The following is a 24384-nucleotide window of genomic DNA, read 5'->3' on the forward strand; positions in this document are numbered from 1 at the left end:
CCATTTCAGCATAAAGGTGCTAGAGGAAATCCTTACATGTAAAGAGAGTGGAGGAGTGGCCTAGTGGTTAGAGCACCAGGCTTGAAATCCAGAAGTGGCCAGTTCAAATCCCACTGCAGTTTCTTCTGATCTCAGGCAAGTCACTTAACTCTCCATTGGCTCAGGTACAAACTTAAATTCATTGTGAGGCTTCTTGGGACAGAGACATATCCAGAGTACCTGAATGTGTAACTCACCTTGAGCTACCACTGAAAAAGGTGTGAGCAAAATCTAAATAAATAATAAAATAGTCAGTGGATGCCAAGTGGCACAGGGTACACGTGGTAGAGTTATTTCGTAACAACTTTTAGAGTCTGGCGCTAAAGTCTGCCTTCATTAGTTAGCATAACAGTCAACAGAGCTGGGCTGTAATCTTTTATTGTAAATGTGTCCTTTTGATAACACTTTTTTGTAGCCTTTGACCTGTTCTTTCTTTTTGATTCGTTCAGCTTTTCAGGCTCTAACAGGAACTCTGTTCATCCTAGGACAGAGTCTGAGAGCCCAGCTACGGCTGAGCCAGGGGGAGGAGAGCCGGAGGTGGGTTTAAGAAAACAAAGCAAAATAAATCCCAACATTTAACAACCTGCAGCAGCCAGAACGGGATATCCCAAAGAGACCATGAAGAATTTTGAAGTGGAAGAAATCGGCACGCGGAACACGCTGAGGAAATATAAGATACTCTGTGGGGTAAGGAGACAGTTCTTTTTTTTTTTTTTCTCTTCCAACAACGTTATCCTAGTTCTTTTAGCTTCTAGTGTCTTGAGCAGATCCGAAACGTCCAGGGACTTTTCTGTGAATGGATTTCTCAGTTGTTCGCACATCTGACAACCTTCAGAGCACTGCTTACCCTGAGATCACCAGAGATTAAAGGCAGAGCGGGTACGAGAAAAAAAAAAGGGAGGAAGGAGAAATTTTACACCTGATACTACCTCAGAATGGTAATGCCTCGCGTCCCCTGGTTCACATATTTTATTTTATTTTATTTTATTTATTTATTTTTATATCCTCGCTTTCTTAAAAGATGAAAATCTGCTTATTATAATTTGAAAATACAATGCATATATACAAATCGGAGAGATCCCATAATCCACCCCCCCATCAGATCCTAAAATATGTTAATCACACAATTTCATAATAACCAGCAAACAGCTATCCACAATTTTTTGACTACTTCACTCCATACCAGTCCTACCCTCAAACACTATCTTTAAAATAATGATAAAGGGGTAAAAGACAGCATCCCTTCCTAACCCTCGCCAATATTAAAACAGAGTGCTGGGGAAAACACAGAACACGGTGAATATCAGAGTTCATTGATCAAATTTCCCCCAGCAATTGGTTCCACTTCTGTTACCTCAGGTCTGCATTCTTTTCCCTAACCCCTATGCACAGTTCTCACTTGCTGTCTCTCTGTCTGTCTATTGCTGTTCTTCCCTTCTATTCTTTCTCATTCCTATGTCTGCTTCCCTCCTATTCCATATTAATGTTTTAATTAAAATCCATTACTACCTTTGAACAGTGACACGAAGAGTGAGACTGAGGTGCAGCCAATCTCCCTAGAAACTAATGTGGTCATTTTCCCCACTGAAGCTTTTGGAGACAATTTTGCATGACTGACTTCAGGGAGGATGCATTTGAGAAAAACATAAGAACATAAGAGTTGTGATACTGGGACAGACTTAAGGTCCATCAAACCCAGTATCCTGTTTCCAACAGTGGCCAATTCAGGTTACAAAGTACATGGCAAGATCCCAAAACAATAAAACAGATTTTATGCTGCTTATCCTAGAAATACAAATACAAAAATAAATGGCTCTGTTTTGTTCCCTAGATAAACCTTGTAAATATACACAACAAAAATTGAACAAAACTTGATATGTGATAATGTGTATCTAATTGGCTATAGAGGTTATCTCATATCTTTCTTGACGACTATGTGCATTGACAAATCATGTCGCTCACATGTCTGTGTATAGTTATAATCACAGAATACCTCCAGCCAACCAGTAGTAACACGTTGTGTTTGAATATTTAATTTAAATCGTACTACTGATTCAAAAATAAACATTATTGCACATATGAAAGCAAATAATGCACAAAAGTAACTTAGCTTAGCTACAGGGATCCAAACTTTGTCTGTTGTCTTCTGTGACTGAAGCTCAACAACTAGCGTCTTAGACTAATGGAACCCTCATTGGCAACTCCAGTGTTGTGGTAAGCCCGACAGGACCCTGTTTCGCGGTGTCATGCTTTGTCGAGGGCAAAAACCTGTATAAAGTGGAGAATGCATTAAAATTACAATTAAAATTAAAATTAAGACCAACCTTGTGCACAAGGTTGGTCTTAATTTTAATTTTAATTGTAATTTTAATGCATTCTCCACTTTATACAGGTTTTTGCCCTCGACAAAGCATGACACCGCGAAACAGGGTCCTGTCGGGCTTACCACAACACTGGAGTTGCCAATGAGGGTTCCATTAGTCTAAGACGCTAGTTGTTGAGCTTCAGTCACAGAAGACAACAGACAAAGTTTGGATCCCTGTAGCTAAGCTAAGTTACTTTTGTGCATTATTTGCTTTCATATGTGCAATAATGTTTATTTTTTGAATCAGTAGTACGATTTAAATTAAATATTCAAACACAACGTGTTACTACTGGTTGGCTGGAGGTATTCTGTGATTATAACTATACACAGACATGTGAGCGACATGATTTGTCAATGCACATAGTCGTCAAGAAAGATATGAGATAACCTCTATAGCCAATTAGATACACATTATCACATATCAAGTTTTATCCTAGAAATAAGCAGTAGATTTTCCCAAGTCCATCTTAACAATGGCTTATGGACTTTTCTTTTAGGGGCACTTTTACTGAGCAGCGGTAAACCCAATCTGAAGCTACTGCCAGCTCAATGCAGGCACCAGCTGTAGTTCCACCCCTAGCCCACGCTATTTGCTGCGCTAGTGGAAATATTCAAAAAGTATTTCTGCAGGAGGTTACCTGGTGGTAATAGGGCAGTGCCGCGCACTATCCAGTTACCACCGGGATAACATGGGAGCCATTACTGCCACTTCAATGTGCGGTAAGTGCTCCCCCGCATGGCCATGTGGTAAGAGCAATCTTACCACATGGCCATGTCTTTTTTTTCAGCCTTTTTCCTTAAAGCAGCCTCAGTGTGTGGCAAAAATTGCTCCTTGCACTAGTGCAGGGCCCTTTTTTCCACAGCTTAGTAAAAGGGCCCTTAGGAAGTTATCCAAACCTGTTTTAAATCCTGCAAAGCTAACTGCATTTACCACATTATTTTTATTTATTTATTTATTTATTTTATTTATTTATTTATTTGTAGCATTTGTATCCCACATTTTCCCACCAATTTGCAGGCTCAATGTGGCTTACATTTGCCGTAATGGCGGTTGCCATTTCCGGGTAACAGAATTACAAATGGTGTTGCATTAAGGTGCGTACATACATAGTAACATAGATGGAACATGACATACATGGAACAGTTCATGGTCTATATATATACCATGTGCGTACATACATGGTAAAGAAGAATACATTATGGTATTGCATGCAGGTTCCTGAGTGATTATTGGATTATAACATACATTAGGTCACACATGGGCGTCCTCGACCCATAATGGAAAAAAAGGGTGTCCCTGACAAGCACTTGGATGACTTTACCTGGTCCTGTTTTTCTTACGACCAAGCCACAAAAAGGTGCCCGAAATGACCAGATGACCACGGAAAGAATCGGGGATCACTTCCCCTTACTCCCCCAGTGGTCACTAACCCCCTCCCACCTTCAAAAAACATCCTTAAAAATATTTTGTGCCAGCCTCAAATGTCATACTCAGGTCCATCACAGCAGTGTGCAGGTCCCGGGAGCAGTTTTAATGGGTGTAGTGCACTTCAGGTAGGCGGACCCAGGCCCATCCCCTCCCCCACCTGTTACACTTGTGGTGGTAAATGTGAGCCCTGCAAAACTCACCACAAACCCACTGTACCCACCCGTATGGGCTATAGTAGTGGTGTAAGTTGGGGGTAGTGGGTTTTGGGGGGGGGGTTGGGGGCCTCAGCACACAAGGTAAGGGAGCTATGTACCTGGGAGCAATTTCTGAAGTCCACTGCAGTGCCCCCTAGGGTGCCCGGTTGGTGTCCTGGCATGTGAGGGAGACCAGTGCAGTACGAATGCTGGCTCCTCCCACGACGAAAGGGTTTGCATTTAGTCATTTCTGAGATGGGCGTCCTTGGTTTCCATTATCGCCGAAAATCAGAAACGACAAAGTCTAGGGACGACCATCTCTAAGGACGACCTAAATGTCAAGATTTGAGCATCCCCGACCGTATTATCAAAACAAAAGATGGACGTCTATCTTGTTTCGATAATACGGGTTTCCCCGCCCCTCCACCGGGACGTTTTGCGAGGACATCCTCAGCAAAACTTGGACGTCCCTTTCGATTATGCTCTCCCCACGTGTCATCAGCAAATTTAATGACCTCACTAGTAAGTCCCATCTCTATATCATTTATAAATATGTTAAAAAGCAATGGTTCCAGCACTATCTACCCTTCTCCATTGAGAATACTGACCATTTAGCCCTATGTTTTGTCTTCTATCTTTTAACCAGTTTTTAATCCACAGTAGGAGAGTACCTCCTATCCCATGACTTTCTAATTTCCTCAGGAGGCTTTCATGAGTTACTTTGTCAAATGCTTTTTGAAAATCCAGATACACTATATCGACTGGCTTTCCTTTACCCACATGTTTATTCACCCCTGGCTTTGTCTCATTAATCCATGCTTATGTATATGCTCTGTAATTTTGGTCTTTATAATAGTCTTTACCTTTTTGCCCGTCACCAACGTCAGGCTCACCGGTCTATAATATTCTGGATCACTTCTGGAACCCTTTTTAAAAATTGGCGTTACATTGGCTACCCGTCAATCTTCCAGTACCATGCAGGATTTTAAAGATAAATTGCATATTACTAACAATAACTCTGCAAGTTCATTTTTCAATTCCGTCAGTAATCTGAGATGTACACCATCCGGTCCAGGTAATTTGCTACTCTTCAATTTGTCAAATTGCCCCATTATATCTTCCAGGTTTACAGAGATTTTTTTTCAGTTACTCTGACTCATCAGCATTGAATACCATTTCTGGCACTGGTATCGCTCTCATATCTTTCTTGGTGAAGACCGAAGCAAAGATTTAATTTAATCTCTCCACTATGGCCTTGTCTTCCCTGAGTGCCGCTTTTACCTCGCGGTCATCTAGCAGTTCAACTTGTTCTTTTACTTGCTTCATGCTTCTAATATACCTAGAAAAGTTTTTACTATATGTTTTTGCCTTCAACGCAATATTTTTTTCAAAGTCTCTCTTTACCTTCTTTATTAGCGCTTTGCATTTAACTTTCCATTCCTTATGCTGTTTCTTATTATTTTCAGTTGGATCCTTCTTCCATTTTCTGAAGGATTTTCTTTTAACTCTAATAGCGTCCTTCACCTCACTTTTAACCATGCTGGCTGTCATTTGGAGGAGCATTTTTGAAAGGGACGTCCATGTTTTGATATGGACATCCTCGGAAAACGTCCCGATCCAGGGGCGGGGAAACCCGTATTTTCAAAACAAGATGGACGTCCATCTTTTGTTTCAAAAATAGCGTCAGGGACGTCCAAATCCTTAAATTTGGTCGTCCCTAGATTTGGTTGTTTGTGATTTTCAGCGATAATGGAAACCAAGGACGTCCATCTCAGAAACGACCAAATGCAAGCCATTTGGTCGTGGGAGGAGCCAGCATTCGTACTGCACTGGTCTCCCTCACATGCCAGGACACCAACCGGGCACCTTAGGGGGCACTGCAGTGGACTTCAGAAATTGCTCCCAGGTACATAGCTCGCTTACCATGTGTGCTGAGCCCCCCAACCCCCCCCCCCCAAACCCACTACCCCCAACTTACACCACTACTATAGCCCATACGGGTGAAGGGGGCACCTAGATGTGGTTACAGTGGGTTTCTAGTGGGTTTTGGAAGGCTCACTGTTTCCTCCACAAATGTAACAGGTAGTGGGGGTATGGGCCTGGGTCTGATTGCCTGAAGTGCACTGTACCCACTAAAACTGCTCCAGGGATCTGCATACTGCTGTCATGGACCTGAGTATGACATCTGAGGCTGGCAATCAATATTTTTAAAGATATTTTTTGAGGGTGGGAGGGGGTTAGTGACCACTGGGGGAGTAAGGGGAGGTTATCCCCGATTGTCTCTGGTGTTCATCTGGTCATTTTGGGCACCTTTTTGTGCCTTGGTCGTCAAGGACATCCTTGTTTCTTTCAATTATGGGTCAAGGATGTCCAAGTGTTAAGCACGCCCAAGTCCCTCCGTTATGCCCCCTTGAACTTTGGCCACTCCTATGACGGAAAGCAGTTGGGGACGTCCAAAATTGACTTTTGATTATATCAATTTGGACGACCCTGGGAAAAGGACGTCCATCGTCCGATTTTTGTCAAAAGATGGTCATCCTTCTCTTTCGAAAATGAGCCCGTTGGTCTTCCATTCTCCATTTTTATTACATGGAATATATCTGGTCATGGCTTCCAGGATGGTATTTTTGATTAGCATCTATGCCTAATGCAAATTTTTGACCTTGGCAGCTGCCAAGAAAAAGTGTAAATAATTTGAGACACATTTAAGCAAAATATTTATTATTTATCTATTTTAAAGCAATGATGTAAACTCTAATATGGGTTTGGAAAGAGTAAAATGCAGGGGTACTTACTCACATAGAACTGGGTCACAAAAGGCCTCTAACATTTTGAAGCCATTATCAGTTTTGTGTGTGTGGGGGAGGGCAATTTTCAAAGTTATTTATAGTTGTATGAAAAGTTTGGGCACCTATGGTCAAATATTTGTATTTATAAAATCTTACATCCCGCTCATTTACAAGTCTGAACAGCTAACAATAAAAAAGCATACATAATCCAAAAGCATATTACATAAAACAAAACTAAACAAAAATAAGAATGATATTCAATGGAGCTGTAATAAAAATAAAAATAAGAGCTGTATGAGTCAATGAATCCTTAAGTGAGCAGAAGCTGGCACAACATCTACATGGTATTAAGTTAAAAACATGACATCTTTATGCAAATTTTAATGCATTTTCTATTTATTTGCATTTTTTTACAGATTCAAAATAAGAATACTATGATTGTTCCTTGTTCAGCATGAATTAAAGCTGGGCAGATTATAAGGGGTCCTTTTACTAAGGTGCGCAGAAAAATGGCCTGTGCTGGTGTAGACGCATGTATTGGACGCGCCCAGGTCCATTTTTCAGCGCACCTGCAAAAAAGGCCTTTTTAAAATTTGGTCTAAAAATGGACATGCGGCAAAATGAAAATTGGCGTGTGTCCATTTTGGGCCTAAGACCTTACCACCACGCATTGACATAGCGGTAAGGTCTCACACATTAACCGGGCGGTAATCGTCAGTGCGTGTAAAATGCCGACTACTGCCCGGTTAGCACCATGCACTGCAAAATTGTCCAGCTTGCATAGCAGATGCGCTTAAAAAATGAAATTACCACCCGGGCCACATTGTAGCCAGGTGGTAGTTCAAAACTGACACGTATAAGACACGCATGCGTGCCTATGCGGCTTAATAAAAGGGCCCCTTAGTGAATAAATGATAAGAAATATGCCAGGCGTGCATCCTTTCAGTCAGCTCTTCTCTCATAGGCTGTAGAGTAGGGTTGTGATATGTGTCTTGAAAACTGTCAGAGGCAGTGTGGTTATAATAAAATGTTTGAAAGTTTTCTGTTTTTTTTAAATAATTGTAATATAATTGGTAATATGTTTTTTTAAAATTTATGTTATTTTTCATTTATGCAATTCAACATTGCACATAAAAAAGAAAAAAAAACGCTGAGGAATACAAGAAGACATAAAGTAGCAATAACAAAAAAATAAAATGATCAGAACTTCAGTGTTGAAACCTTTAGACCACAAGAAAAATGGGGGGTGGGGAGAGAAAGAAACGGGGAGAACAAAGGAAAGAAGTACATAAGTAATGCCATACAGGGAAAAGACCAAAGGCCCATTATCCCCCTAATTCTAGAAAAGTTGCCTAAAATTGCGTGCACAAATTAGGGCGCACATCAAATTTAATTAATAACAAGCCAATTAGTTTTTTAAACAAGCAATTATTAGCGCTTGATTGAAATCCATGAACTTGTACACGTGTAAATTTAGACATGTGATCCATGCCTAAATTTTACGTGTGTCCCAGAAAAGGGGGTGCAGAAATAGGAGGATCATGGGTGTTTCAGGGCAGAGCATGGGCTACATGAACAATTATAGAATAAGAGAGTTCTATCTATAAATTTAAGTGGGGCCATTTGCACCACGTTTTCATTGGTGCAAATGCCCCTCCTAAACTTACACATGACCCCTGCGCTTAAGTGCTATTCTATAAACCACACCTAACTTCAGGCATGGCTTATAGAATAGAACATAAGCGTTTTTTTTCCATGCTAAATTTTTTAGGCTTGATTTATAGAATTCACCCCTATATACTCAGAAAAAGACCATTTCCCTTGCACTAATTATGTCTCTACCACATTTGCCTTACTGACCACATCAACTAGTTTCTTAGGCACTCATTTTCAAAAGAGAAAAATGCCTCAAAAGCAGCACAAAGCAGCAGATAGATGTTTTTCTCACCAAAACATCTAAACATCTAGCTACGGTAAGATAATATTTAAAACAATCAAAAAAATTCACAAAATGAAAAATGACTCTATTTACAGGGAAAAGGCCTCAAAGAGCTCTGAGATCAAAAATTAATCTCACGGAGCTTAAGCAGACACAATATTTAACCATCTCTCTGACCTCATGTGAACCTCTCTTTAAATTAGTCACCGTATTTTCTTTCTTTTTTCTTTTTTTACTTATAACCATTTAAATTTTTACAAGCGATAAAACAACTTGCCAGAAACACAGAGAAGGTAATATATAGGAATTATTTCAATCAGGTAATTCTATTCTCTTCCTTAGACCACTAAATAGGGAGAGTGAAACAAGATCAATCAATTAAACAGTAAACAGAAAAAAAAACGTGGTATTAACCTGTTTATCCCCAGATATTACTCCAATTCATTATTCCACATTGATCATCTGGTTGGCTTCTTCAAGCCCAATACGGTGTATAGTCAATTCATTTAATTGAAAACATATTTATTATCCAATATTAGTTAGAAATAATACATCTGATTACATTCTTTTTTATATTTAAATCTTTTTTATTAGCAGAAATATAACAACAATTCAATTCGGTATACAATACAGTAATTCCTACCAGTGACTAAGAATCATCAAACAGTTTTAATTTTTCTCCCCCTCCTTCCCCCCTGCTGCCCAGCTTACATCCCGTATCAGTTCTATATTTGCCAAACATTTTAAGTGATAACAAAAAAAATATACTGCAGAGCAAATAGAAATGCAACTTCCTCATCGTAATCACTTTCTAGAAAATTCCTCTCCTAAGATTAAACATCCCACCCTGTTACCCCTTACCTTCCCATTTGTCCCTTCATGTTCTTCTCTCACTCCCACCCCCTCCCTCCCTCCCTAGTTCGTAATGGCTGAGTGGTCAAGGTGTCTTCCACCGTCTGTCCCTACATTCCTGGGTTGGTCTTTGTCATCCAGTTTTTGCAAAATTCTCCGTTTTGACATGGGATGAAGTGTATTCCAATATCTCTCCCAGACTTTCCTAAAAGCGGACGAGTCTTTCTTCCCTCCACTATAAGGAGTATATCCACATAATTCCAAGTGTAATAGCTCTGTCATTTTCGACTTCCACAGCTCTTTTGTGGGTGCTTGCTCTTCCCTCCATTTGAGCAAAATTACTGTTTTCCCAATCGCAACTGCTTTTTGTAAAAATCCAACATATCCAGATGGTATGGGCTTCTTTATTGTGAACACATCAAACAAAATCAATGGATTAACCACTACTTTCTGCTTCCACCAGTGGCCGATATCTGTCAGTAATTGTATCCAGAACTGTTTAATGGTCGGGCAGACCCAGAACATATGTCCCAGGGTTGCCATGTCTGCTCCACACTTAGGGCAGTCTCCTGTTCCAAATCCCGCCTTCCGCGCTCTTATCGGAGCTATATATGCTCGCGTAGCAAACTTATACTGCCGTTCCCACTGTCTAATGAAGGGGATCCTGTGCAAAATAGATTGTAGAAAGTTCTGGAGCATCTCTGTTGTAAGTTCTGTCTCGAGCTCTCGTGTCCAGCTCTCCGCCGTTGTACAATAATCAATGTCCTCCGTGGTATCCAAGAGGTGCTTATGGTGAAAACGGAGAGGCACTGTATTTTGTGAGTGCAGTGTGAGTGCAGTCGAAAGCGTGTCCTGCACATCCTCACTTAAATTAAACGCTCCCAGAGAGTGTGCATAGTGTTTAACCTGTGCATACGCATAGTAGTCTGCAAATGGCAAGTCAAACTCTTTCTGTATCTCTTCAAGTGACCTAAGTTGTCCCTCTTCATTCAACAGTTGATGTAAATAACAGATGCCCTTCTTCTTCCATATCTCAAATGTTTTCCCCATTGTCCCTGCCGGGAATTCAGGATTCAAAAACAGTGAGACGAAAGGGGTAGCTGCTGCTGAGAAGTCATGTCTGCGGCACAACCATCTCCACATTGCCCTGGCCGAGCGTATGAACCAGTTCATGTTAGGCGGGTTCGCCGGTCTTTTCTTTGTGGTGTGTAGCAGACAACTTAAGTGTATGCCAGGTGTGAGTGAGGCTTCCAACTGTGTGTTCGTAAATTGACTACTACCCGCCAGCCAATCTCTAACATGCCTCATGGTGCACGCAATGGTAAGGTATCTAATATTAAGCAGCCCCATGCCCCCATGTGTCTTGGGTTTATATAGTACTTCCAGAGGGAGTCTTGGGCGTTTATTATGCCATAGAAATTTCCTCAAAAATACCTTTAACTCCCTTTCTTCTCGCCCTCGCAGGTGCAGCGGCAGCATCTGAAACCTGTATAGCCATTTAGGGGCTATTATCATATTGTATAGGGCTATGCGCCCTGACAGGGAAAGGGGGCAAGAATTCCAGATACCCATCAGACGCCTAGCATCTGCTAACAGTGGCTGTACATTTTCTTTATATAACGTGGACAAATTCACTGGTATTTCCACCCCTAAATATTTCAGCTTTCCTTCTGTCCATTTAAAGGGAAAGGGACCTTCCCAGGTACTTCTAGTAGAATCTAGTATTGGGAGTGCCAGAGACTTAGACATGTTTAGACGAAAACCCGAAAGGTCCCCATACTGCCCAATCTCTCTTAACAAACAGGCCACTGATCGCTGCGGGTCATCTACTAACAGCAGCAAATCATCTGCATATGCTAATAATTTTATTTCTTCTCCTCCCGCCTGCATCCCTTTAATCCCCGGGGCTTCCCTAATAATACACAATAACGGTTCTAATACTATCAAAAACAGTAGGGGGGAAAGTGGACAGCCCTGTCTTGTTCCTTTCATGATCTGGAACTCTGCGGTCCGAACCCCATTGATTACTAATCTTGCCCTCGGATTTGCGTATAACGCCTGTACGACTTTTGCAGCCCATCCCCTCACTCCAATCCAATGTAAGGCTTCATACATGAAGTGCCACACCACCCTGTCAAAAGCGCGCTCTGCGTCTAGGCTAATAACAATGCCCTTGGGTGTCTTCTCGGGAGCCTCTGTCATGGCTGCTATCAGTTTCCTCACATTAATCACAGAGTGCCTGTCTCGGACAAAGCCTACTTGCTCACCTCCTATTATAGATGGTAACACTTGCGCCAACCGCTCCGCGACAAAATTTTTATGTCCACATTTATTAACGAGATTGGCCTATATGCCGCTGGGTCTGTGGCATCTCTCCCTGGTTTCTGTATTAAGCTAATCAGTGCTTCATTAGCATGCCTGGGGAACTGTCCCGCTGCAGTCACCTCTTCGTAAAAGCTCATCAATGGGCCTAACACTTGTATTTTAAGCATCTTATAGAATTCTCCGGAAAATCCATCCGGGCCCGGAGCCGAGTGCATCTTTAATGCTTTTATAGCCTTCATCACTTCCTTAGTGCTCGGGGGGGAGTCTAGAAAATCTGTCTGCTCCTGCTCTAACTATGGGAGTCGCGCCCGGTGCAAATATGTTCTGATCTTATCGCGCATCTCCGACCCCCGGCTCTCTTCTGAATATAAACTTTCAAAATGCTGTTTAAGTATCTCCGCAATCTCCTCTGGCCTAGAAGTGTACGCCCCAGTCGGGCTTCTCAGCCTAGCAACAATAGACTGCTTACGGGTTCCTTTGATTAATCGTGCTAGCATACCCCCCGGCCGGTCTCCATAACGACTGAGATTATATTTGCGAACTATTGTTGTTTTCAAATACCTGTCATGCAACAGGCTATTTAACTCTACACGTACTGCAGTCAGGGCCTCCAAATTGGCCTTAGTAGAGTTGCTCGCATATCTTTTCCTAGCCGATCTAGCCTGCCTTTCTAGCTCCACTATCTTCTGCATTATCCTGCGATTCCTCCTACTGACAAACGCAATCACCTCCCCACGCATTACAGCTTTGGCCGTAGGCCAATATAGGCCCGGGGTCTCTACATGTTGTTCATTATGTTCCGCAAATTCCTCCCACTTTTTTATGAGGTATTCAGTGAATTCAGGGGAATTATAAAGGTATGCCGGGAATCTCCACCCCCCAAGTGCACGATAGTAGGGCTGGGCCTCCACGTCTACCCAGATCATGGCGTGGTCTGAAACTTCCTCTGGGCCTATCTCCGCCTCCGCTATCTGCCCAAACAGCTGTTGTGACACCAGAATGTAATCCAACCTGGACTGGGTTCCGTGTGCCCTCGAGGTATGCGTGAAATCACGCTCCTCCTCGTGTAACAATCTCCAAGGATCCACCAAGCCCAGTCCATCACAGAAGGCCTCCAGTATTCCGGCCCCACTGGCCCTCCCTTCCCGTGTGCGCCCCGTTCTATCCAACAAGGGATCTAAAACCTGATTCATATCCCCAGCCACTATTATGGGGTCTGTTCCATGTCTCTGGCACTGTGCAAAGAGATCCTCAAAGAATCTCTTTCCACCAGTCTGGGGGGGCATAAACTGTTACTATTAAGTAGCTTTTCCCTTGCAGATTTATCTGTACCCCTACATAATGGCCCTCAGTGTCTGCAAACAATAGTTTAGCCTGTATTGCCACATGTTTACTTATCAGGATCGCTACTCCTCCGCGTCGTCCCACCGCTGGTGAACAAAACACCTCACCTACCCAGTGCCTGTGTAATTTCTTGTGTTCCTCTAAGGAAAGTCTCGTCTCCTGTAAGCAGGCCACTCCCACCCCATGCCGTTTCAGGGCGCCCAAGAGTTTTGCCCTTTTTACTGGGGAAGTGACCCCGCCTACATTCCACGATATCAGTCTTGTATTCCCCTTTGGTGACTTAGCCTGTATTCTCACACATAATTAAGATAGTTAAGATACCAATATATTTCTTTCCCAGGGGTCCCAGCCTCCCCCCAGAAATTTTGTATTCTCGCGCATGACCCACCCTAAGAATTCTCCATGTTAATCTCTGCCACTGCACCAACTTTTCCCACCAACTCTTCCTATTCCGTGCACTCAACCACTCATCATTGCCATTTTGTGTGCCTATCTGCCCTTTCCCCTCATATCCCTCCCTTCCCCCCATCCCCATCTCCAATTCCCCATCTCCCCCCTGAAACCTATCCCTGTGACCTTGACCCATTAACATAGATGGGCATATGGGGCTTCCCGCCTCCCCCTCCCCCTGCTCCCCTGAATGTTAACTTTCTCTTCTAACACTGGAAATTAGCATGTCCGTCTCTTATTATTAGCCTCTCCATGTGATGGCAACTATACCTTCTGTTAAATGACTCTCAGTTGTAAACAATCATCCTTTGTCTGGGGTTCGCGCCGCAGTCTGTCCAGATTCTTCCAGATCTTTGACAAACTTTTGTGCCTCCTGTATGTCATTAAATGCTCTCCACCTTCCTTCCTGCTTCACTTTCAAAGTTGCAGGGTATAGCAGCATAAATGTTTCTTGCCGCTCGTGCAATTTCTGGCATAATGGCGTAAATCGTCGACGCTTTTCCTGTAGGGCTGCCGAGTAATCTTGGAATATGCGCACAGGATGTCCCTCATACCGCAACTCATTTCTCTTCTGTCTGAATCCGCGCAAAATCTCCTCTTTGTGTACATAATTGTGCACTTTTATTATTACTGTCCGCGGAGTCTGTCGTCCATCTTGTCGCCTGCCAATGCGGTGCGCTCTCTCGAGACAAAGCTTTCCTGCGCTGTCAGACAGCGCAAATTCCTCCGATAACCATGCTTCCAAGACCGATGAAAGCATTCTATCATTTATATTTTCTGGCAGTCCTACTATCTGCAGGTTTCCCCGTCGCGACCTATTCTCGAGGTCGTCTAGCTTCTCTTTCAAAGTTTCCACTGTGGCAGCCATGTTTTGGAGCTTGAGCACCGTAGGCCCCGCTGAATCCTCTATCTCTGATACCCGGCGCTCCAGTTCTCCTGTTCTTTGCGCGGTATCGATTTGCTTCGCCTCCAAATTAGAGACCTGTGTATATAATTTCTCCAATTTTGAGTCTATTGCTGCACTTACTGCCTCGGTAATTTGTTGCAGTTGTTCCGCCGTGAAGGGCGCACTTCCGCTCGCGTGCTGCCCATCATCAGCTCCGCTTGGCGCCTTCATTTTATCTTTGTCCTTTTTAGGTCCTCTACTCGCCATCGTACGCGCTGGCGAGTTCAGATATTTGTCTATAAAGACTTTCTCTGCCAGTATACTGCTGCTGAGGCTTCTCTTTGCTATTTTTCCAGAGTTTTAATACTTAGTAAGGAGCCAGGGCCTTGGAGGACGCGGGACCACGTCTTCCTCTCTTCAGAGCATCACGTGACCCCCTTACATTCTTTTTTAAAAACCAGAAGTTATTTAACAATACATATACTTAAGTCTCTAATTCAGATCACACTGATTAAAGTAATCCCAGTTTTCACAGGCTTCACTCCTTTTAAAGTAATAATTGAGGAAACATTTCTGAGGAAAACTTTAGGAGTTGTCACCGTATTTTCTAACTCTTCTTACTCTCTTACCTATCTATATGGTCCATCTTTGCTTATACCCTACACTGTCAATTAAAATGTTCTATTATGTATTGTGTTGACATTGTAAGTAGTATACTATGCCATACTTTATTTGATTTGAATATTTTTACTGCTGTAATTGTCTATTGCTCATGTTTGATTTATTCTTACTGTACACTGCCTTGAGTGAATTCCTTCAAAAAGGCAGTAAATAAACAAATAAATAAAATTGCAATTTTCAAACAGGCAGAACTGGGACGTTTTTCACTCAGTTTCTCCAAATAGCAAGGGGGCACGTTGGAGGTGTGTTTTAGGTGGGACTTGGGCATGTTCTTCAGCAATAATGGAACAAAAAAAAGATCCAGGGCAAAAATGAAGTACATTTTTATCTAGACTGTTTCAGTCATGGCAAATGTCAGAAAAGGTGCCCTAACTGATCAGCTGACCACTGTAGGGATTAACGCATGGTCTTCTCTTAATCCCCTAGGGATCACTGACCTCTCTCACCCCCCAAGGATGTGAAAGTGACAGTAGATACCAGGTGCTATGACAGATCCAGATATTATGGCCATTCCTAAGACAATAGGAAGCAAGTGGATGGAGTAGCTTAGTGGTCAATGCAGTGGACAGTGAATAATGAGACCCACTTTAGTTCTTTCATTTCAATACAAATATATGAGCCCTTCTGGAACATAGAAGTACCTCCTGTACCTAAATATATAAGTGACCTGTAAGCCTGAGGGCTATTTGTAGTGATGGACCTTTTGGTACAGTAGATTTCCTCTATTCCTGGAGGGTTCACCATACAATATGAAGGGGTTTAGGTGGGATTTGTACCTGGGTCCCTTTCTGTGAAGTCCATTGCACTGACACTAGGCTGCCCCTCTGCACTGCTGGGGTGGCTGTGAGGCCAGTTTACTAGGAATGCTGGTTCTTTTTTTCTACATTTTTCCCTGGGACTCCCCCCCTCCCCAAATAGTACTTACAGATAGACATGTTGAGCATGAAAACGTCTAGCTCAAAACAATAATAGAATCATAAACTTCAACATTTTTCTAGTTCAGTAATGGGGCACATTTTTGAAACAGAAAAATGTCCAAAAAACAGCATAAATTTGCAGGTGGACATTTTTTTTTTTTTTTGCAAAAACATCCAAATCACAATTTTTGTAACTTTGCTCCAGGGGCAGTGATGTAAGAGACAGGAAGAGCCTGCAGAGCCAGCAGCCAATGCTTCGAGGCTGCCTGCGGTGCCGCGTTTTTTTTAAAACATTTTTTCTCGTCGGTATAGCGTTGGCACTCAGCTCAGTCAGCTGAGCGCTTCTTCTTTTTGTAGCGCCGGCCCTGCTGCTCATCAGGAAAAACAGCAGTGGCCGGCAATGGGAGCTGGGGCTGGTGGGCCTGAATCGGGAGAGGGAAAATGGATGGCAGGATGGGGAGAAAGAGGGAAAATGGAAGGATAGGGAGAGAAAGAGGGAAAACAGATGGGAGGATAGCAGAAAAAGAGGGAAAACGGAGGATGGGGAGAGAAAGAGGGAAAACAGATGGGAGAATGGCAGAGAAAGAGGGAAAATGGAAGGATGGGGAGAGAAAGAGGGAAAACAGATGGGAGGATGGCAGAAAAAGAGGGAAAATGGAAGGATGGGGAGAGAAAGAGGGAAAACAGATGGGAGGATGGCAGAAAAAGAGGGAAAACGGAGGATGGGGAGAGAAAAAGGGAAAACAGATGGGAGGATGACAGAGAAAGAGGGAAAACGGAAGGATGGGGAGAAAAGAGGGAAAACAGATGGGAGGATGGCAGAGAAAGAGGGAAAACAGAAGGATGGGGAGAGAAAGAGGAAAACAGATGGGAGGATGGCAGAGAAAGAGGGAAAACGGAAGGATGGGGAGAGAAAGAGGGAAAACAGATGGGAGGATGGCAGAGAAAGAGGGAAAACGGAAGGATGGGGAGAGAAAGAGGGAAAACAGATGGAAGGATGGCAGAGAAAGAGGGAAAACAGATGGATGGGGAGAGAAAGAGGGGAGATGGATGAAAGGATGCAGAGAAAAAGGGGAGAGACTGGAAGGATGTGGAGAGAGAATGGACACTGAACAGAAAAGGGTAGAGAGATAGACACTGGTTAGAAGGAGGGAGAGTGTCATTAGATGGAAGGATCAGGAGAGAGGGTAGATGGGTAGAAGGATGGGGAGAGAAAGAGGGAAGACGATGGATGGAAGGGTAGGGAGAAAGAGGTGACACGATGGAAGGATGCAGAAAGAAAGAGGGGAGACTATTGGAAGGATGGGGAGAGAGAGGGGAGACACTGGAAGGATGGGGAGAGAAAGAGGAGATCTGCTGCATGGAAAGGGGGAGTAGTGAAAGATTGGAGAATAAGAGGAAGGGGCATGGGGAGAACAAGGGTGAGAAAAAAATGAAAAGCCATAAGTAGATGAAAGAAATTAAAGAATGGATAGTAAGAATGAATTAAATCTGGACACAGAGAGAGGCAGAAAAATATTGAAGAAAGCAAAGAAAAAGGAGAGAAAAATGACTAATGGCCAGGAAACCCTGGCAGAAGAGTTAAGCGAAAACGAAGGAAAGCAGAATCTAGAGACTGGGAGCAACACAATGAGAAAAAGTAAATGGCCATACAACAAAGGTAAAGAAAATAATTTTATTTTTAATTTAGGATAAAGTAATATGGTGTTAATAAAGTTTCAGAGACCAATACTTCCTTCCTTAGGTCAGGAGAGGATACCGTAACAGCACTATACTGACCTGAGGCAGGAGGTTTTGGCCTCTGAAAGCTCACTGAAAAGGATTAGGCTATTAAATAAATTGTCTGAAATCAGATGCACTGAAAAGCAGCACTTTACCCTGTGTGACAAATGCATCTGAGTGTGACTAAATTTTGCTGGGGGGGGGGGGGGGGGGGGGGGTAGAGAGAAAATTGTGTGCCCACCCACTTTGGGTTCAGGCTCACCCAAAATTGGCAGTCTGGCTACACCACTGCAACAATCTAAAGGATATTTCTAATGTGGTCATGGTCATACGTATACAATCACAAAGGAATGTACTGTATTTCAGAATCCATTGGTTGGTAAGATTTATCATTTATGAAACCTCACCAATTGTAAATCCCATGGGGTAGTGTATCTACGCAGATGTCCCTGTAATAAACTCTATATTTCATTGGGTTTATGATGGTACAAAATTGAACCTCCTAGTCCTGAAAAGACGGCGCCGGCAGGAGGAAATATTAAATATGAAGGAAATGATGATCAAGATATAGACAGAGACAATGAATGGCATTAAAATTGAATTGGAAAATCTGATGGTGCAACTTCATCTCTCGCAAGGTTGACTCGATCAGCTAGAGGAAAAAGTGCTCAAGACAGATCCTGTGACACAGCACTTTGAGAGCAATGTAGCAGCAAATCAGAAGCTGCAAACAGATGTGGAAGATTTCTCAAATGGAAAAAGGCACAACACCATTGGATATTAGGATTAACAGAAGAAGTTGAGGGAACAGATAATATTGCTTACTTTGAGAAACTTTTGCCTCACTTACTATATTGGAATTTGCTACCGTAGGCTGCTTGAGTTGAACAGAGTGCAGAGTCCCTTCAAGGTCAATGCTATGGGCAAAATATCTGATGCCAATAGTAGCTAAAGTGCTTAGAAACCCACTAGCTCTGGCTATTTTGACCACAGGCAACATGAAAGCACCTCTTCAGCATGGTGGTGGACAGTAATTGCTTATTGTTCCCTACGTCTCCACAATGAAGTGACCAGCTCTTAAAGACTTGGATGTCCAACCGCCACCTGAAACTGAATATGTCTAAGACTGAACTTATTGTTTTCCCACCCAAACCCACTTCCCCTCTCCCTTCACTCTCTATCTCAGTTGATAACATCCTCATCGTCCCCGTCTCATCTGCCCGCAACCTCGGTGTCATCTTCGACTCCTCCCTCTCCTTTTCTGCGCATATCCAGCAGATAGCCAAGACCTGTCGCTTCTTCCTCTATAACATTAGCAAAATTCACCCCTTCCTCTCCGACCACACCACCCGAACTCTCATCCACTCTCTCATTACCTCTCGCCTTGACTACTGCAACCTACTCCTGACCGGCCTCCCACGTAGCCATCTATCCCCCCTTCAGTCCATCCAGAACTCTGCCGCACGTCTTATCTTCCGCCTTAACCGATATACTCATATCACCCCTCTCCTCAAGTCACTCCACTGGCTCCCAATCAGATACCGCATACAGTTCAAGCTTCTCTTACTCACCTACAAATGCACTTGATCTGCGGCCCCTCCGTACCTCTCTACCCTCATCTCCCCTTACGTCCCTACCCGTAACCTCCGCTCTCAAGACAAATCCCTCCTTTCAGTACCCTTCTCCACCACCTCCAACTCCAGGCTCCGCCCCTTCTGTCTCGCCTCACCCCATGCCTGGAACAAACTCCCTGAGCCTATACGCCGTGCCCCCTCCTTACCCATCTTCAAATCAATGCTCAAAGCCCACCTCTTCAATGTCTCCTTCGGCACCTAATCACTACACCTCTTCTCAGGAAAACTTAACTACCCCAACTTGACATTTTGTCCTTTAGATTGTAAGCTCTTCCGAGCAGGGACCGTCCTTAATTGTTAATTTGTACAACGCTGCGTAACCCTAGTAGCGCTCTAGAAATGTTAAGTAGTAGTAGTAGTAAATATAGATTGATATGCCCAGCTATGATGACAGTTATCTTCAACAATAAGACTTGCTCATTTGGAGACCCTGAAGATTTTCAGGGTTTCATTACTGAGTGTAAAATGGACTACTCGGTAGCAAGAAGGCACGAAGACAATCTCTATGCTTTTTTTTTTCATTTTGGATTTTTATTATTCTTTTCTAATATATAAATTTTGGCACATTCAGCCTTGCAAGTATGAAACACCCTCGGAGACGGACTTGCTCTAGACTTCGGCAGCAGTGGATTGGCTATTGTCAGTGAGCCTTTGGCAGAAGTACTAGAGCTCAACATCCAGGTCCTGCCTGAATGTTCCTGATATGTTTGGATGCAGAGTGCCCTAGTAACTTTATTGTTGATAGTGCCCTGGTAACACAGATTGCCCTCGTAACTTTATTGTTAATAGTTAGGCATGTTGACACAACAACTTGCAAGGATCCAGCCCGACAGTGGAAGGAGGCAACTAGCCTCTTAATGTTACCGTCCTCTTTTTAGTTTGTTTGTTTAAATATTATTTGTGGGTAATGAATGTACTAAAGTTCATTTATTGCCGCTGCCTAGACAAAGGTTCAATTTGTTCCTGTGCTAGAAGACTGGACCACATGCATCCACAGAGCTCTTGTATTCATCCTTTATGACCTCTTTATTGCTTCTTTGTTCAATGTACTGATGACTCCACTTGGAAATAAACTGGAGAAAATGGGCTTCAACCCATTCATCTATGCAGATGATGTCACTATTTGCATACCTTTCAACAAGAATATCACAGAAATAATGGACAAAGTCAAAACGGGACTGGACCTCATGGAAAACTGGGCAGAAACCTCCAAACTCAAATTAAACAGAGACAAAAACAAGTTCCTGGTTCTGTCAAGCCACGCAACTCCACTGCCTACAAAAACTTCACAATCAACCACCAAACATACCAAATTGAAACACAGTTAAAAATACTGGGAATAATTCTCGACAAATACCTAACACTAGATAGTCAAATATCAGCAGTAACTACAAAATGCTTCAGAACACTATGAAAACTGAAAAGGATCAGAGACTATTTTCCAAGACAATTATTCAGGTTAATAGTATAATTGACGATACTATCACAACTAGACTACTGCAATTCAGTATACATTGGTTGCAAGGAAAGCACACTGAAATCACTACAAACCGTCCAAAACATGGCAACAAGGCTAATTTTCAAGAAGTTGAAATACAAAAGAGCTACCCCACTACTCGAAACACTACACTGGCTGCCAATCAAGGCAAAACTGTTCTTCAAAGTGAGCACCATCATCTACAAAACATTATTTGGTCTGTCACCAGAATACATGCTAGACTTTATAGAACTATCACCAAGAAACGCAAGCCCAGAAACCAGAAGCTACCTACTTCTCCACCCACCAGCTTGCAGAAACATAACCTACAATTCTATCTACATGGCCGGACTTTAACTGGGTTCCAAATGGTGGAACTCAGTACAAAAGATCACAAGAAACATCACAAACTATCTTCAATTCAGAACAGGACTGAAAACATATCTTTTAAAAAATTATACAACAAATAATTTAGCCCTTTGATGTCCATTTTGATTACTAATCATAAACCATCATATAAATCCCAATCAAAATATAAAATGCACTTGTAAACCATCACTGTAAGTCACAACTAAATTGTATAATGTAAACAAATACTATAAATGTTAACCAGAATGTAATTTGTAAGCCACTTGTTTTTGGATAACAACTACTACTACTACTACTATTTAGCATTTCTATAGCGCTACAAGGCGTACGCAGCGCTGCACAAACATAGAAGAAAGACAGTCCCTGCTCAAAGAGCTTACAATCTAATAGACAAAAAAAAAAAAAAAAGTAAGCAAATCAAATCAATTAATGTGAACGGGAAGGAACAGAGGAGGGTAGGTGGAGGCGAGTGGTTACAAGTGGTTACGAGTCAAAAGCAATGTTAAAGAGGTGGGCTTTCACTCTAGATTTAAAGGTGGCCAAGGATGGGGCAAGATGTAGGGGCTCAGGAAGTTTATTCCAGGCATAGGGTGCAGCGAGACAGAAGGCGCAAAGTCTGGAGTTGGCAGTAGTGGAGAAGGGAACAGATAAGAAGGATTTATCCATGGAGCGGAGTGCACGGGAAGGGGTGTAGGGAAGGACGAGTGTGGAGAGATACTGGGGAGCAGAAGAGTGAGTACATTTATAGGTTAGTAGAAGAAGTTTGAACAGGATGCGAAAACGGATAGGGAGCCAGTGAAGGGTCTTGAGAAGAGGGGTAGTATGAGTAAAGCGACCCTGGCGGAAGACGAGACGGGCAGCAGAGTTTTGAACCGATTGGATGGGGGATAACAGTGTGATATAAGAATGCATAAATAAATATTAACATGTTTTTGGACATACAGTAGTGAATGGTATTTAAACATATGAAGAATTTGTGCTGATAGGAATGAGGGTACAGTTATTTACTTTGAGTCTGGATGAGCCAGGATGTTGTCTTTTGTTGCGGAGAAGTATAATTGATATTAGTTGTAAATATATGTATTGCATTTACATTTAAAAGAACAGTGCTAGCTGTAAAATAAGCTGCATTTATCTTTAGAAACGTTTGTGTGCTCTCTCCTCCTCTCTGGGCATTGTTCCAGGTCAAAATATCTGGCATCACAGACAGGATATATGTTTAGGAGAGGAAAATCATAAGCCGCTGAAATGTCTCCTAACGGAGTGGAAGTTAAAAAATGTATTTCATGGTGGAATGTAGAACTATTCAGAGAATTAGCTGTAACATGGGAAGAAAATGGTGTAGAAAATGGAGAACCAATACATGTGTTTCAGTGTTTTTAAAAAAAAAATCCCAACTGAAAAGGGGAAGCAGTTAGAATGTGTTTGCAGATGAGGGTGGATGCTGTTAACAACTTATAAGAAAGCGTGAAAAGAGGAACAGCTTAAGCAAAATGGAGAACCAGAAAAGCAGCTCTGTGAGATAAATAACCAAATAGTATTATTACAATGTCAGAATAAATTGCTTTTTGATATAGATGAAACATCAGCAGGTATCCGAAAAAACTGCTGTTAGGGTGGCTCAATATAAATATCACAGGAGGCAAGGAAAAGTGAATAAGAGAAAGGTGTATGCAGTGATAGCAAAAGCTGGGGTTGATTGGGACCCAGAAACCCAGGGTGGAAATGTTTGGGATTGTACTCCCTTTCCCTCTGAATAGTGGCGTAGGAAGGGGGGGCGGTGGGGCGGTCAGCCCCGGGTGCACGCCGCTGGGGGGTGTCGGCGCCTCGCTGGTTCCTTGCTCTCTCTGCCCCAGAACAGGTTACTTCCTGTTCCGGGGCAGAGAGAGCAAGGAACCAGCGAGGCACCGACACCCCCCCAGCGGCGTGCTCTCGGCGGATTGGCCCTCCCACCCGCCCCTCACCTCACCTCACCTCACCGCCTTCCAGGTATGTTCTCACGGGCGGGGGGGGGGGGTGTTGCGCTACGGAGGGGGGGGGGGGAGGGTGCGTCGCGCTGCACCCGGGGGAGGGGGGTGCACAGCGGCGACCCGCCCCGGGTGTCAGCTGCCCTCGCGACGCCACTGCCTCTGAAGCAGAGGAAGAGGTTAACAAGAAGGATGCAAAGGATAATCTGCCTCCAGTGGAGTGGAGGAGTGGCCTAGTGGTTAGGGTGGTGGACTTTGGTCCTGGGGAACTGAGGAACTGAGTTCGATTCCCACTTCAGGCACAGGCAGCTCCTTGTGACTCTGGGCAAGTCACTTAACCCTCCATTGCCCCATGTAAGCCGCATTGAGCCTGCCATGAGTGGGAAAACGCGGGGTACAAATGTAACAAAAAAAAAAAAAAATAAGCCCCATGATAAGGTGGCAGATACAAATGCTGTATGATGCAAATGGGCAGTCTGGTCCTGGAATACCCCTTGCTAGTCATGTTTTCAGGATATCCACAATGAATATGCATGAACTTGATTTGCATGTGCTGCCTCCATTATATGCAAGTCTCCAAAGACCGGACTTGGGAAAACACTGATTTATATGAACTGAAACAAATCATGGCACATAAGTTAGGTGCGGATCCCTGGGATTCAGTACTATTGCACGCATCTTTAGTGAATGCTTCTAACTCGCCCATGGCCATGCCCCTTTTTGAGTTGCAAGCTAAAAGATTTGCATGTGGATCTTTATAGAATAGAGCTTAGCAAGATGCGCACAGATCCTAATTGGACCACCAAACTGCAATAATTGGTTGTTAGCACCCAATTATTGCTAATTAACATCTCATTACTTAACTAGGTTGCATGTGCAACTTGAGCACATGACCAAATTTGGGCGCTCAATTTTGGGTGCCATATATCGAATCCGGGGGATAAAGCAAGGGGGTGTGCATATTACAGGTTGACTAAAACTGCCACCGAAAATCACCTGGTTTCG

General features: G+C 43.0%; 1 protein-coding gene across 1 annotated transcript in view; it reads left to right on the forward strand.

Annotated features, from left to right (window-relative positions):
- The first annotated feature begins 364 nt into the window (after nucleotides 1-364).
- ENPP3 (ectonucleotide pyrophosphatase/phosphodiesterase 3) overlaps nucleotides 365-24384 on the forward strand; it is a 249644-nt gene continuing 225624 nt past the window's right edge. The window contains exon 1 of the mRNA XM_030196550.1: nucleotides 365-726. Coding sequence (XP_030052410.1) covers nucleotides 658-726 — 69 coding nt within the window. The 5' untranslated portion in view covers nucleotides 365-657. The remainder of the gene's footprint in view (nucleotides 727-24384) is intronic.

This window comes from Microcaecilia unicolor, chromosome 3 (genome assembly GCF_901765095.1).
Source record: "Microcaecilia unicolor chromosome 3, aMicUni1.1, whole genome shotgun sequence".
In the NCBI taxonomy this organism is placed as follows: Eukaryota; Metazoa; Chordata; class Amphibia; order Gymnophiona; family Siphonopidae; genus Microcaecilia; species Microcaecilia unicolor.